The sequence below is a fragment of the Glossina fuscipes genome, unplaced genomic scaffold (assembly GCF_014805625.2).
Source record: "Glossina fuscipes isolate IAEA_lab_2018 unplaced genomic scaffold, Yale_Gfus_2 1, whole genome shotgun sequence".
Classification (NCBI taxonomy): domain Eukaryota; kingdom Metazoa; phylum Arthropoda; class Insecta; order Diptera; family Glossinidae; genus Glossina; species Glossina fuscipes.
In genome coordinates, this window is record NW_023998415.1 from 46630186 (window position 1) to 46643320 (window position 13135).

Consider the following 13135-nt stretch of genomic DNA (forward strand, 5'->3'; position numbering starts at 1 on the left):
ATGTATGTATAGGTATATATGTATATAATTATATTCTATATTCTATCTTTAAAACGTTAGCATAATTTTCTTTACAATAAAATCGAAGAAAATTATGTATTTTTAAGCGTGTTTTTCTGTTTATGAAAAAAATTTTCCATTGTTGTTGCTAATTGCTATTATTATAATTTGTTTCTTGTTTCTTTATTTAGTTTAATTTATATTGAATGAATTATTTATACATAACTACATGATTACATTTATAAACTTACATGCAGTTAAGAGGGATAACATATCGTGTTACAAAATGTTCTTTTCTTCTATTTTATTCTCTTTTTCTCTTTCTTTCTTTCTTTCTTTCTCTCTTTCTCTCTCTCTCTCTCTCTCGTTTTATGACTTCTTGATTTTTCTTTTATTTATTTATTTTCTTTTTTTTTTCGATCAAATCTCTTTGTATATCTCTTTTATTGTTTGTGTAATTAACATGCTTGCCTCTAATCAAACAATGACTAAATCGTGGTAAATTCGTTATACTAACAATAACAATAACAATTTTTTAAATGCCGTTTGAAAAATCAAACTGCCACTCACAAAAAAAAAAATAAAAAAAAAAAAGTTAAACAAGTTATGCCAAAATCTTTATCTCCGCCCGGTACAGTACCCTGGCAGCAGCAGCAACCGAGTCATAACAATGGCCCGCCTTCACCGACCAGCATGTCTTCGGGCTGCTCCTCGCCTGGTTATTCACCTAGCAAAGGCATGGATTTGTCAGGGTCCAGTTGCAGTTTTTCAGAACGCAAAGGAGGCTACAATTTCAAGGGAGGACCAGTACACGAATGGTCTAAAGAACAGGTAAATATTTACTTTACTTTGAAAATAATTTTCAAGTGAAAGTTTCTTGAAAATCCGGTTTGATAATGAACATCATTCCGCCAATCGAATAAAATTCAAAAAAAACCCCTTACAAAGCCATACAAATATTGAACAAATATTCCCTCAAGCGCATATAAGCTTCATTGGTTTACTCGCTGTCTTTGTCCGTCTGTTGATTAGTTCAAGTCACGGTTACGATCTTAAAGCCTTGTATAGAAGAAAAACATGAATTTTTTTTTGTTTTTCTACATTTACTAAAAACAATAAAGTCTACGGCCAATATACATAATTACATTAAGATAAACCATATGCGTAGAAAGAAAGAAAGAAAGAAAGAAAGAAACACTATTGAAATGATCAACATGCTCTACTATTAACATTTGTAATCGTCAACTGCCCGCATCATACGAATTTGGGTCTTTGAAAGGATGAGGAAAATTTTCTCTTAAATCCATCAAAAGGGATCATCAAAGATTCTCAAAATCAGCGGCAACGCACTCCACTATCGAGGTGAATTGACAATGAACGAACCAGAGAAAGAGCCAAAGAATTAGATAAGGGGCGGTATGGGTTAATAAAAACGGTTTTCCTATTCGACCTAGAGAATTGTAGTCGTTCGGTCATTTCCCTCCGATTATGTAGAACTTTGTCAGTTTACAATTTAAAGTTAAGTCCTAAAGTTAAAGTTTAAAATCCGCTATTGCGGATCGGTCGTTAATCGACAACATAAGCAATAACTTTAACTTAGTGATAGAGCAGGTGTGGGTTTTTTTTTTGCTTTTATATTCGATATCATTGCTGTTAAATAGGGTGAATTCGCGTCGAGTGTGAAACGCTTCAAAGAGATTGAGATACGTCCGCCTTTTATTATGCCAATCGTCTCAAGCTTGCTTATCCGTTTGTCCATGTATTTTTCTGTTCTATCTATGATTCTTAATTTTCAAAATACTTTAATGAAATTGAATTTATATGAAATCTTATTCCATTCACAACGGATCGAATCGAATTACTTTTGCGAACCGTAACGTACTGTTTTGAACAAGTCGTGCCATTTGTAATATTTCTTGACAACAATTGATGGAAAATAGTAATTTTGGCATATGGGATCGAATATAGCTACGTTTTGCATCCACTCCCCTATATACGTATAGGATTTTCGAAAAGATTTGCCTTTATATGAAGATAACCCTAAATCTTATAGTATTTTAGTGCGAAAAATGTAAAAAAAAAAAAAAAAAATTAAAAAAGTTATTTGACGTCGTTTCGACTAAATAGATCAATGTCATGGAAAAATGTTACTATAACTGTAAAAAAATTTCCCTACAAAACTTGCAGTGTTTTTAGTGAAACCTGATGATGCGTTGTCTCTGTCCACATTGATCGGCAAGCTCGTTACGATCACGCCATCTATGTTTTGCTAATCTTTTTACCAAGTCAGACGATTATCTATCGATAATGTAGCCGAAATATCGAAAACATTTACTTATACAACAACAAAAAATTGAATTCAAAAATTGTCTTCTTTCGATATACTTACTATGGTTTCGTGTTGCTTTTACAGGTGGGACATTGGTTGATGGGCATTGAAATGGAACGTTACATTCCAGTTTTCAAAGAGCATAATGTGGAGGGCGGTGCTTTACTGTCTTTGGACTCGCGTGAATTGAAAATGCTCGGAGTGCTTGGCGATGATAAAAGTCGTTTTAAACGGCGTCTCAAGGATCTCAAGGCTAGCATCGAAAAGGAGCGAAAAGATCAAGAACGTGAGCGTCGAGAACGTGAAAAAGCCATACGTAAAGCTGAAAAGAAAGCGGCCAAAAAGAAATAGAAAAATGCTATTTTAATATATTAAGCATTATATGCAAATAACTCTAGAAACATAGAATCTATTTGAAATATTTATACCACAGCACATACATAAAAAACATTAAAAAAAAAGAAGAAAAAAAAGAACAACAATAACATTAACAACAAAAGAAACACAAAAATGCATATATATATATATATATAAATAAAACACACACACACACACACACATGCACACACATGCACACACATGCACACACATACACTCCACGTGTATTTTACACATGCATACATACATACATATATACATACATACATACATAAACGAATAACAATACATTGACACATCAATACATCAATACGTGCATACATATTAAATACAATATTATAAGACTCTACCAAAAATTTATTAAATTTAATTTTTAAACACAAAAAACACAAAACACAAAAAAGAAAAAGAGAAAAAAGAACAGAAAAATTAATCCAAAAAAACAAAATATATTATTATATATACCCGAAGAATCCTTTATATTTATACATTATACGTTGATATATACACTACAATAATTTTTAAGTTTTTAAAGTTACTTAGTGATGTGCGTCCCATACACATCCCATGAATAGCGATTAATTGTAAAATTAATTAATTAAGGAGTTTTTGTACATTATTATATCAATAATTTTATCTATTGCAACCTACACCACACAGCAGCCGGATACAGAGTATGCTCGTTACTTCGGATGAAATTTTATTGTTCACATCGTTTTATGCCGATATGTCTTTCGCTTGTATTTAATTAAAGCGTAATTCTTGAAATTGCTTTAATAAGCTTGTGCCCGTTTGAACTCTGTAGTCAATAGAACCGATCAAAAATCATTTTCAGCTTCATTTCTCTAAAACATTTATTTAATTTTCATAATAAATTTGTATATAAAAATGGAATTTTTGTACAGATTTTTCGGTATAAAGGAGAGTTATGACAAATTTGGATCACACATATATACACTGCAATAGATATGTATGGAGTTACTAAAGAATTTCCCTTTAAACGCTTTGAGAAAAAAAAAGAAAGAAAAAAAAAAAAAAAAAAAAAAACAAGCGTTAGGAGGTTACTTTTCCACAGTGGTTTATGATATTAAATAGTTGGAAGCCTTCTCAACTATTATCTTCTCATTCTCGTTTCATTTGTTTATTTCTTTTGTTTTTTTGTTTTTTTTTTTTTCTACTTTCATTTCATATATAATTTTATTCTTTTTATATTTATAAAAATATTTACATTTTTGTGGTATCCTTTCCTTTTTTTTTTTTTTTTTATTTTATTTTAGTTTTTTAAGTGTTGACATTGTTCAAAAAAATACATATATAACTTATATGAAAAAATGCATTTTTATTTTCTTTCTCAGTTTATATAAATTATATAACATTTTCGTATTTGATATAGTCTTCTCATTCTCCGAAATGATTTTGAAACTTTTTGTCGAAATATTTATGCATACATATATTATTAGTTAAAATTTATCTTGGTTACATGCGGTTGATAATTGCACACCTAATGAGAACAATTTGAATTTTTCTATTAAAGTAAAGGTGATTACTGGCTAATATGCTAGTAATCCCTAATTCTTAAACTTTGCTTTGCGATCGTGATAGAACTGCAAGAAAAGGAGAAGCTCTTCTTTCGCAATTTTATTATCATCTGCAATGATAAGTGTGAGGTCACAATATGATTGCTATAAATATCGAGATTTGTTGTTGCCTCAAGTATAGCTTTAACATTTTACCGACCGATCACTTGGCCACAATTTCCCAATTTTATAAGGCTCTGTTTTCGCTTAGAATGTCGCGATGATTAGCTGTGCAATAAAATTCCGAAAAAGAAGCGAAAAAACTAGTTGTCGGGACCGAATATTTGATACCCATCAAAGACAAAAGAAGTAAAAGAACAAGTTGATTTCTTCTGTTTTTAAAATTAAGATTTTTGTCGTACTGCCATGTGGACGTTGCAGGCGTCTTCTCTGAAAAGTTTAGGTTAATTACAAATTTTTTGCACATTTGTAGGCGAACTCTGCATTTTTACGAATGAAAGAATATTTCCGAAGTTGCACAAACAGGCAGATGGACAGACGGATATGTTTAGGTGCATTCAAGATGTGAAACTAGCCAAGAAATTGTATACTTTATGGGATTATAAAGGTATTGAAAAAATAATTCAATTTTGACACACCATAAAATTGGATAGGCGTGGTCAATTTTACCTATATTTTTGCACAAATGGTACAGCTACGCCCACAGAATTTAGATTCAAATTTTTATACATTTATTTGCTGTAGTTTATCAGTCATGAGCAAATTTCCAGAGCTATTCTCTGTTTACGTGATGTTGTGGGCGTGTCCTTTGAGCAGTTTGTCCCAATACCTTCCAACACTTCTGCGAAATTTGAAGTCGCTAGGCTCGTTTTCGCGGTCAGGCGAATGTCTACAGCAGACATTAGACAGACGGGCAGACGTACATGCGCGAGAGGTCGATAAAGTGTTAAACTTTTGTGTTATAGCGTTTTGCAATTGGCAGTTAATCAAATTAATCTAATTAGACATCTGCGTACATCGAATTACTATAATATATGTTAATACCGCTGCTTACTCAATAGGTGGGAGCGGTGAGGGAAAAGCCTTCTAGGCCTCTATGAAGAGAAACATAAATTTTATAACATACTTAATGTTTAAATTGTCAAAAATTGGTTTATGCCATCGATACTTACAAAGTGAGAGGATTAACATTAAAACTACCTATGCCTTGCGTCATATGCACCTATCTCTACCAAAAGGGATCATTTTTATTCTCTTCTTTTTTTTTTAATTACCTTTACTCGTACGTGATGAAGATACAAAGTTGATATTTGATAAAACATTCCTTGATCGATTAAGAATATGAGGTTAAAAAAGTGGTGTGACACGTCCGTGCGCATGTTCACATTGTAGAAGAAAGTGAAGCATGACTATATTTTCGAAAATTTGTGATCTAAATGTTTGTTAGCATCACCTTCACGTGCAGTGCAATTGGGATTCAGGTTCCGATCGGTTCGCTGGCGCATCCACTGTTAATGACAAAATCTCAATTTGAATTTACTTTCGATTTATCGCCCATTAGCATAATCGTCACCCAATTAATAAATAATTTACAGATAAATTGGATAAAAATTCGAATGAAAATTTTCACGACAAATGGCGGACGTATTATCAGCTGTTTGCAAAAATTTCGATCAGCGACTTCTACAGCTCAAAATGATAAAGAAATGGGAAATGCCACTGTACAAAACGGTTGAATTCGATGGTTTCGACCTATCACTGCATAAAATAACGGTTTTCCGTTCAATGTTATTAATTTCTAAATTCCTTACTACTTGTTCAGATAGTAGCGGGCGGGTCGTCAATGTTGAAGAAGTGCGATAAATGGGTTAGGCGGTGGATCGATGCCAAACCAATATAAAGTCTTTCAACGTACTGCCGAAAATATTGTAAATTGTTGTGTTGTAAATGATGCAAACGTAACAAATGCCTTTTTCAAGGAACTTTGAAAAGGTGATCCAAATTTTTGAAAATACCTAACAGTAATAAGCAACGATAAATGTGGTTTTGACGAGTACTTGTGCGGCAATCTTTACTTTGTTTGATTTATTGGATATTAAAAATTTCTCTAAAATCGTAAATAGTTTTCTTACTTACGCTTGTTATTGTTTGTAAGCATATCTGCGATCCGAATTCGTCCATTTTTACCTTGAGTGTTTAAGTAAATTTTACTAAGAACTGAATCAAATTTCCACATTCAAATCGCTCGCACAAAAAAATATAACACTTTTTTTCCTCGCTCTCTACCTATAATCCTTCCTCATCACTATTGTTCGTATACGTTTCGGGAGAGGGGGCTGGTGAAAAAAAAAAAACAGAAAGAAGAGAAATTTTTATCTTACATAGAATAAAAAGTTATTTATTTATTTATTTATTCCACTTATACTAGAAACTCAACTAAACAAATAACAGTCGAGTTCAATTGGCTCTTAATGAATAGATTTTGCAATTTTTTAGCTCTGTCAGGTTGAACTTTCATACCCTCCACACATGCTGTATAAAGCTATCAGAGCGACTTGAGATACCGATCGATTCAAAACTACTTTTGTGTGTCGATCTAACCTTGTCTGTCCGTCTTGTTTTCTTGTGTTCAACGTACAGACTGCAATTTTTGTGGTATTTTAAGAAAATGTAGTACAGTGATGTGTTTTGCTCCAAGCATGAACGCTTAACCCCCTCTTATGATCAATTCCCATATGGGATTGTTAATTTGAAAAGTAATTGCATGAGTAGCTATACGGGACGATAGGGTATTTAATAATAGGCCGGGGCTCACTAGTCTTTTTACTTGCTTTTCTAATAAGTCAGGGCATGATAATTTTCATATATGTTTCTGCATTAATTCTTGGTAATAAGAGATTTCCGAAAATATGGATAGACAGGGCCTAAATATTTTTAAATATATGTATATATATATACGTAAAAGATTTTCCTAAATTTAAATAGGATCGACATGTATATTCATATATATATATACATATATATATATATATATACATATATATGATTTGATTTTAGATCTTTCAAAATGGAATGATATATGGAATAAACTTGCGGCGTGTTTTTAATCTCGGTAAATTGGGTATTGAATTAAAAGATTTATATCCGAAACTAAACGTAGCTCCGATGATAGTTTAAGAAATTTTGAAAGCTAGAAAAAAAAAAAAAATTGAAGATCCTTTTAAGAGATGCTTTTACAGTTCAAATCGTTTTGCGGAAATAGTTTGAAAACAAGATCTCGATTTCTTTCTCTAGTCGAAACGTCGACACTTTGATATTGCTTAGGGTATATACATTTTCAAAACGTTGGGTAAAATAATGTTCGATAATTGTCAGGTAATAATAATAATAACTTCAATGCATACATAATAATTGACTTTGGTTTAAAAACAAAAAAAAAAAAAAAAAAAAAAAAAGCAGAGTCCATCCGGTATCATCTCAGCTAACGCCTGAAAATTTTCAAAAGAAATTTGCTTCAATTTCCATATATAATACATATTTTTGGCACTTTTTCTTCGAAACTATAATATACAAAAATGCCTAAAATTATATTACAACTTATTTTATAATGTAAATGGTTTCCTTTTTCGTTTTTATTTTGGTTTTTTTGTTTTTTTTTTTTTTTTTGTTATTATTAAAATACAAATTTAATTTATATTTTTATTAAGAAATCTTACAACAGAAAACTGTTTCTTTTCCCTGGAAAGAATGGTTTCCGTTGAAAGAGAACCAAAAAGAGCAAATTCACCAAATGTGCATTAATATGCTTAATATCAATAATGAATGCCATCTATAAAGCTTTGTATAGAGTGGCAGATAAAATATTATTCAACACCACCATAATTACAACTACCACCTTAACAACAACAAGAGTACGCTTTTAGACGTTTGCCTATAATAGAAAACCTAGTGCCACAAAAATAATAATATTAAAAACAAAAAACAAAAAGAAATTGAAGAGAAAATATTTTCTATATTATTTTTTTATAAAATTTTCAATTTTAGTAAAACGGAGGAAAATTTTTAAAAATCATAATCAAAAAAAAAAAAAAGAAATAAAATAAAGAAAATTGAATCATTGTCGTTTAAACGCTGGGTAACAGTTAGGATGCCTTAATACATTTATCGTTTTTATTTTAATCAAAAGTGTCTGGATTTTGTTTCTTTTTCTTCTTCTTGATTTTTTTTTTTTTTTTTCTACACAATAGTTGTAGTCTCAGAGATCTAGCCTAACCAATAAATGCCTTGGAACAATGAAACTGGTCCTTGGAATAATTAATTTTCAAAAAAAACAAAAAAAAAAATACAAAAAAAAAAAATTAAAAAAAGTTAAATTAAAATCAAATAACCACGGATTGTCTAGAGCGAAACACACTCGTGCCTTTTTTATTATTATGTCTACTACCCGTCCCCTTAAAATATCGTGAAATTATTAATTCTAATAAGTGTTATTAAACACACACACACGCATACACACACACACCCACACACACACACATACACACACTTGCATACACAAAATGAAATCTATTATTAATCTGAAAAAGATTTTGAACAGTCAGACACAAAAGTCTGTATACAACTTTAAATTTGGAAATTTTCGGAAAATCTGTTTCTGTCTGTCTATCTCTTTCTCTCTCTCTCTCTCTCTCTCTCCGTCTTTCTTTCTCTTTCTCTTACTATATGCTGTAACACTTTTCACCTTAAAATGCTGCAACTCAACAGCATCGACACTGAAATTTTCGCTTAACTGTACAATTTTTTAAAATTATTTTATTCAATAGTATTTTCTATCTTTCTTAAATATTTAGACAATTCCTTAGGAGTGATCTCTAAGCGTTTAAGTCGGAAAAGATTTTGAAATAATGTACGGTTTACCTTGAATTACATTATGTTAATATACTCCTTGTCACGTGTACCGTTTTTAGTACACGCGTAAATGCATTTGAATATCAAGCTCGATTTTTCAAATTATATTAATTAAAATTAATTAAAAATTAATTAAATATTTTTGCAATAAAAAAAAAATATAGGTTTTACTTTTTGTTCGTAAGACCTAAGTTGTCTATTATCTAGAGGGTTCTTATGCGATGGGTTTAGAAATTATGTTATGACAAAGAATAGCAAGGAATTCCTGTACTTGCAATGTGTTGTGCTATTTAATTGTCAGTCCGCGTCTTGGGAAAAATATTCAAATTTTCTCAACTGATAGTTTTTTGCGAATAATTTGACTCTTCATTTTCTTTGCTTACAATTTTCTATCCCATTGTGTTTTTAAAACTTTAGGCATACTTCCCACCCTTTTGAAGTGTGTATTTTGAAAAGTTTCTTAAGCACCGCATTAAACTTGTGAGTCATGTGAACTATCACTTAGTTTAGTCTGCTTCATTTACTTTGAGATACTTGCATTGACTGTACCTACTAACAACCGTTTCACGTTACATTTCACGTTACGTTACATTTGTTTAACCACAATTGACTATTGTTGCCAAAGTCAAAACGACCGACCAAAGTTATACATCTTGTTTGTTGGATGAACAGTCTGCTTATTATAAATAAAATGGCTTAGTAATTTGAAAATTTCATAAATGTTTAGTATTTGCTTGAGTATGTGTCGTAGTCATTAAATTTAAAGATTTCGAATTAAAAAAGATTTTCCCAAAATAAAGTAAAGTGTATGTAAACTTTTTCACTTGACTGTTTATTCTTAATTGCATTCAACAATAAAATTGAAACTAAATATTCAAGTAGGCGTTAGCGAATCTCCGATAAAAGTTATTATTATAAAAGTTCCTTATTATGTATGCTTTCGAATTTTCTTTGATAAACGAATGGATATTTACTTTAAAATTGCGCAAACAAATATATATTTGATAGCCTGTTACAGAGATCAATCAATATTGGAAGCGTTTCTTTTTACAAAAATTTGTTTTAACCTTTTTCTGTCATTTAATCATTCGAGCGATTTTACCTTACAGCTCGCCATCCCCCGCTCATTTACCTGAAATACTTGTTAATCATCATCGCAGTTGCCTGTATAGCGGATAGCCAGCCTCTAAGCTTTGAGAAAAAAAAAAAAAAAAAAATGAAAAATTAACGTTGAAAATATTATTAACACCTACACGCAACTATGTTTAGATGTCGTTATCTAAAAAACTTCCACGTTTAGTTGAGCGTACAATGGCCTGGGCACCTATCTGCCATCTCTACTATCACTACTATGGACACTTTTAACATTTTTAAAAAGTCTTAATCTATTGATCGTTTTGCCTGCTTGGAAACTATTTCGGTTTTTCGACTGCTTGGGGCGTATCGCAACGAATTTCAAAGTCGATACGAACCAGAAAATTATGTATATTAAGTTTAGCAATTTCTTATCATGAATTGTGATTTTAAGCGGAAAGAGTAGGAAGAGTTGCCGAATAGGTAGGAATCGCTACAACGAAATCAGAAAATCAGTGTTCGCTGGTTCAACTCACAGTGCAGTCGAGTTTGCTTTGTTCGTAGCTATAGCTAGGCATGACATTTACCGATTAACGAACATACCTACTAGGCTGCGGTCAGTTCCCTTTTGCCCACTTCTTTCTACCCCACTGTCACCGAAGTTACACGAATACGGGGCGATCCCTGAACGATTGATTGCAATAAAAAGAAAAAAAAAAAAAAAAAAAATGATTTTTGATATATAACTGTATTAAGAATATAAAATTATTCTTCGCCAAATTTCCAAAGCTTAAGTCCCGGCTTTACAAATGTGACATCGTAATTAGAGCAGTATGAGTATATGCTCTAAGCTCTTGCGGTCGTGCAAGCATTTTTTCACTTTTCATCTGCCAGTAAGTTAGTAAATTTAAGCTAATATGTTTTGTCATATCATCGACTTGAGAATTGGTTTCGAAATCGAAAGAGTTTGTCTGCTGTGAAGCTTAGCAAAAACATAATACTTTCTTTACGCAAGACAAGAAAGAGAAATGAGTAAAGATAACAATATTTTTATAGGATAACGTAAAGTGTTCTGAACAGAGGAAAATTGTAGCATACTTTTCAACTTTTCATATATGTTTGATATAACAAATCTCGATATTTCGCATTTTGGTCCTTCCAATAAGTATTACTTGCGGTGATTTCCTTCACTTCTTATAAAATAGATTTTTTTTTTTTTTGTTAAATAATTATTTTTTATTACTGTCTAAAAACACATGCATTTAAAACAATTCTCAAGAGCTTCAATAAGTTTATTTAATTTTGGAGCAAAAAAAAAGTAAATAAATAAATAAATTAGGAAAAATTAATTTCTTTCCAAATAGAATTATCAAATATGCTGCACTGATTCACGTACCATATGGTATCACCGGTAAACAAAAGTTACATTTGTAAACACTTATTAATATATAAAAAGAAAGAAAAAAAAACAAGAGCAATTAAAAAGACTTACTAGCATTGAAAAAAGTCTACGTACAATTAATTATTCAGTTACATTATTGTTTATTGATTTTCGCAATTAAACCGATTAAGAAAACAAAAACAAAACAGAAAAAAGAAAAAAGAAGGATTTGTGAAGTAAGCCTTGTATATAAAACGTCACTCTTGAGCCTAATCAAGGCTTTAGAACTTATTCTGATATTAATCTCAAAATATTTTTATAGAAAACATATAAAAGAACAAAGGTTAATAAGTGATAAGAGAATAGAAAAACAAAACAAAAAACAAAAGTCTGCCTACATTTTTGCCTAAAATTGGCCTAACATAGGCTATGTTTCTCTGCAAAGGAAGCAATAATATAATAACAAAAGCATCCTTGATCTTGGATTGTGCTGAATTCTAAATACCGTACACTTAATTGTTGTGTTTCTCTTTGCGGGCATATTAAACGGCCAACTGACTATAATCATTTTTTCATTCGTACGGTATAACATCCAACTAACTAATATAAAAGTATTTGAAGAAATTACTTTCGATTTTGCTCTAGATTTTTATAAAGAAATGAAAACATATGTATATATATATATATATATGGGCGTGTTTATCGAAAAATAATATTTATAAGAAAATGGGATTCCCATGGAATGCAGGAGTGGATTCACAGTTCTAGATCTCGAGTAGACTCGATCGTTCACGATTATCGAATCGATGCATCGAATAGTGAGTTCACGATAGTCGATCAAGTATACATTTTTGTTACTATGGAATAGAATGAAAACGTTCACAATCGTGAAGTCGCTGTCTAGTGACATATTCAAAGGGGAAAACGAGGAAGGACATATTTGAGACAACTAGTAGATAGTAGAAAGCCGACTTAAGAATGAGAAAACCGAAATATGGAAGCGTTGCTTTCGAGTCTGCCGCTTGTGACGCCTACAATAATAAAACCAAATCCATTCTCTTTCATCATCCGCGTCAACAATACACACATCTAAAGAATCCCAAGTAAAAGCAAAAAGAAAAGAGAAGAAAAAAACAGATTATCAGGCAGAGGTATAATTGTTACATTTTAGAATAGTGCTTCCATCACACCATCTAACGGGATTTGGAATATAGAGATGTCCGCATTACAGCCGGCTTATATGACTGATATGAATATTATTTAATTTTCTTTTTTTTTTTTTTTTGAAAAAACCTTAAATAACTTTGTTCATATTTTCGGTTAGAAAAACTTGAAAACTAAAAAAAAAAAAAAAAAAATTTCATTCAGAATTGATTCGAATTAAATCTAATCATCTTAATGAATCTTTGATCTATTTTTAAAAAAATGTTTTTATATGCACATATACACCTTTTGCAAAAAATCTAAGGAGTAGAATGAGTGCATATAATAAATAATCCCTAAAATAATGACGGCCATAAAAAAAAA

At 30.9% G+C, this 13135-nt stretch overlaps 1 protein-coding gene and 2 long non-coding RNA genes across 13 annotated transcripts in view; 1 reads left to right on the forward strand and 2 right to left on the reverse strand.

Moving 5' to 3' along the window:
• LOC119645162 overlaps positions 1–2815 on the forward strand; it is a 106205-nt gene extending 103390 nt beyond the window's left edge. For 9 of the 11 annotated variants that reach the window (XM_038045129.1, XM_038045131.1, XM_038045136.1 and 6 more), the window contains 2 exons: positions 596–831; positions 2414–2815. In XM_038045129.1, the coding sequence (XP_037901057.1) occupies positions 596–831; positions 2414–2680 (503 nt within the window). In that variant the 3' untranslated portion in view covers positions 2681–2815. The remainder of the gene's footprint in view (positions 1–595; positions 832–2413) is intronic. The other 2 variants (XM_038045133.1, XM_038045139.1) reach the window with 1 other exon arrangement.
• LOC119645165 lies at positions 1619–2476 on the reverse strand. The gene is made up of 2 exons (XR_005248636.1): positions 2390–2476; positions 1619–2298 (listed from the first exon to the last, which is right to left on the reverse strand). It is a non-coding gene; the product is annotated as an uncharacterized LOC119645165 (long non-coding RNA).
• A 2838-nt stretch (positions 2816–5653) lies between the features above and the next one.
• Positions 5654–11441, reverse strand: LOC119631665. Its single transcript, XR_005246711.1, has 2 exons — positions 10286–11441; positions 5654–6581 (listed from the first exon to the last, which is right to left on the reverse strand). It is a non-coding gene; the product is annotated as an uncharacterized LOC119631665 (long non-coding RNA).
• Between the last annotated feature and the right edge of the window lie 1694 nt (positions 11442–13135).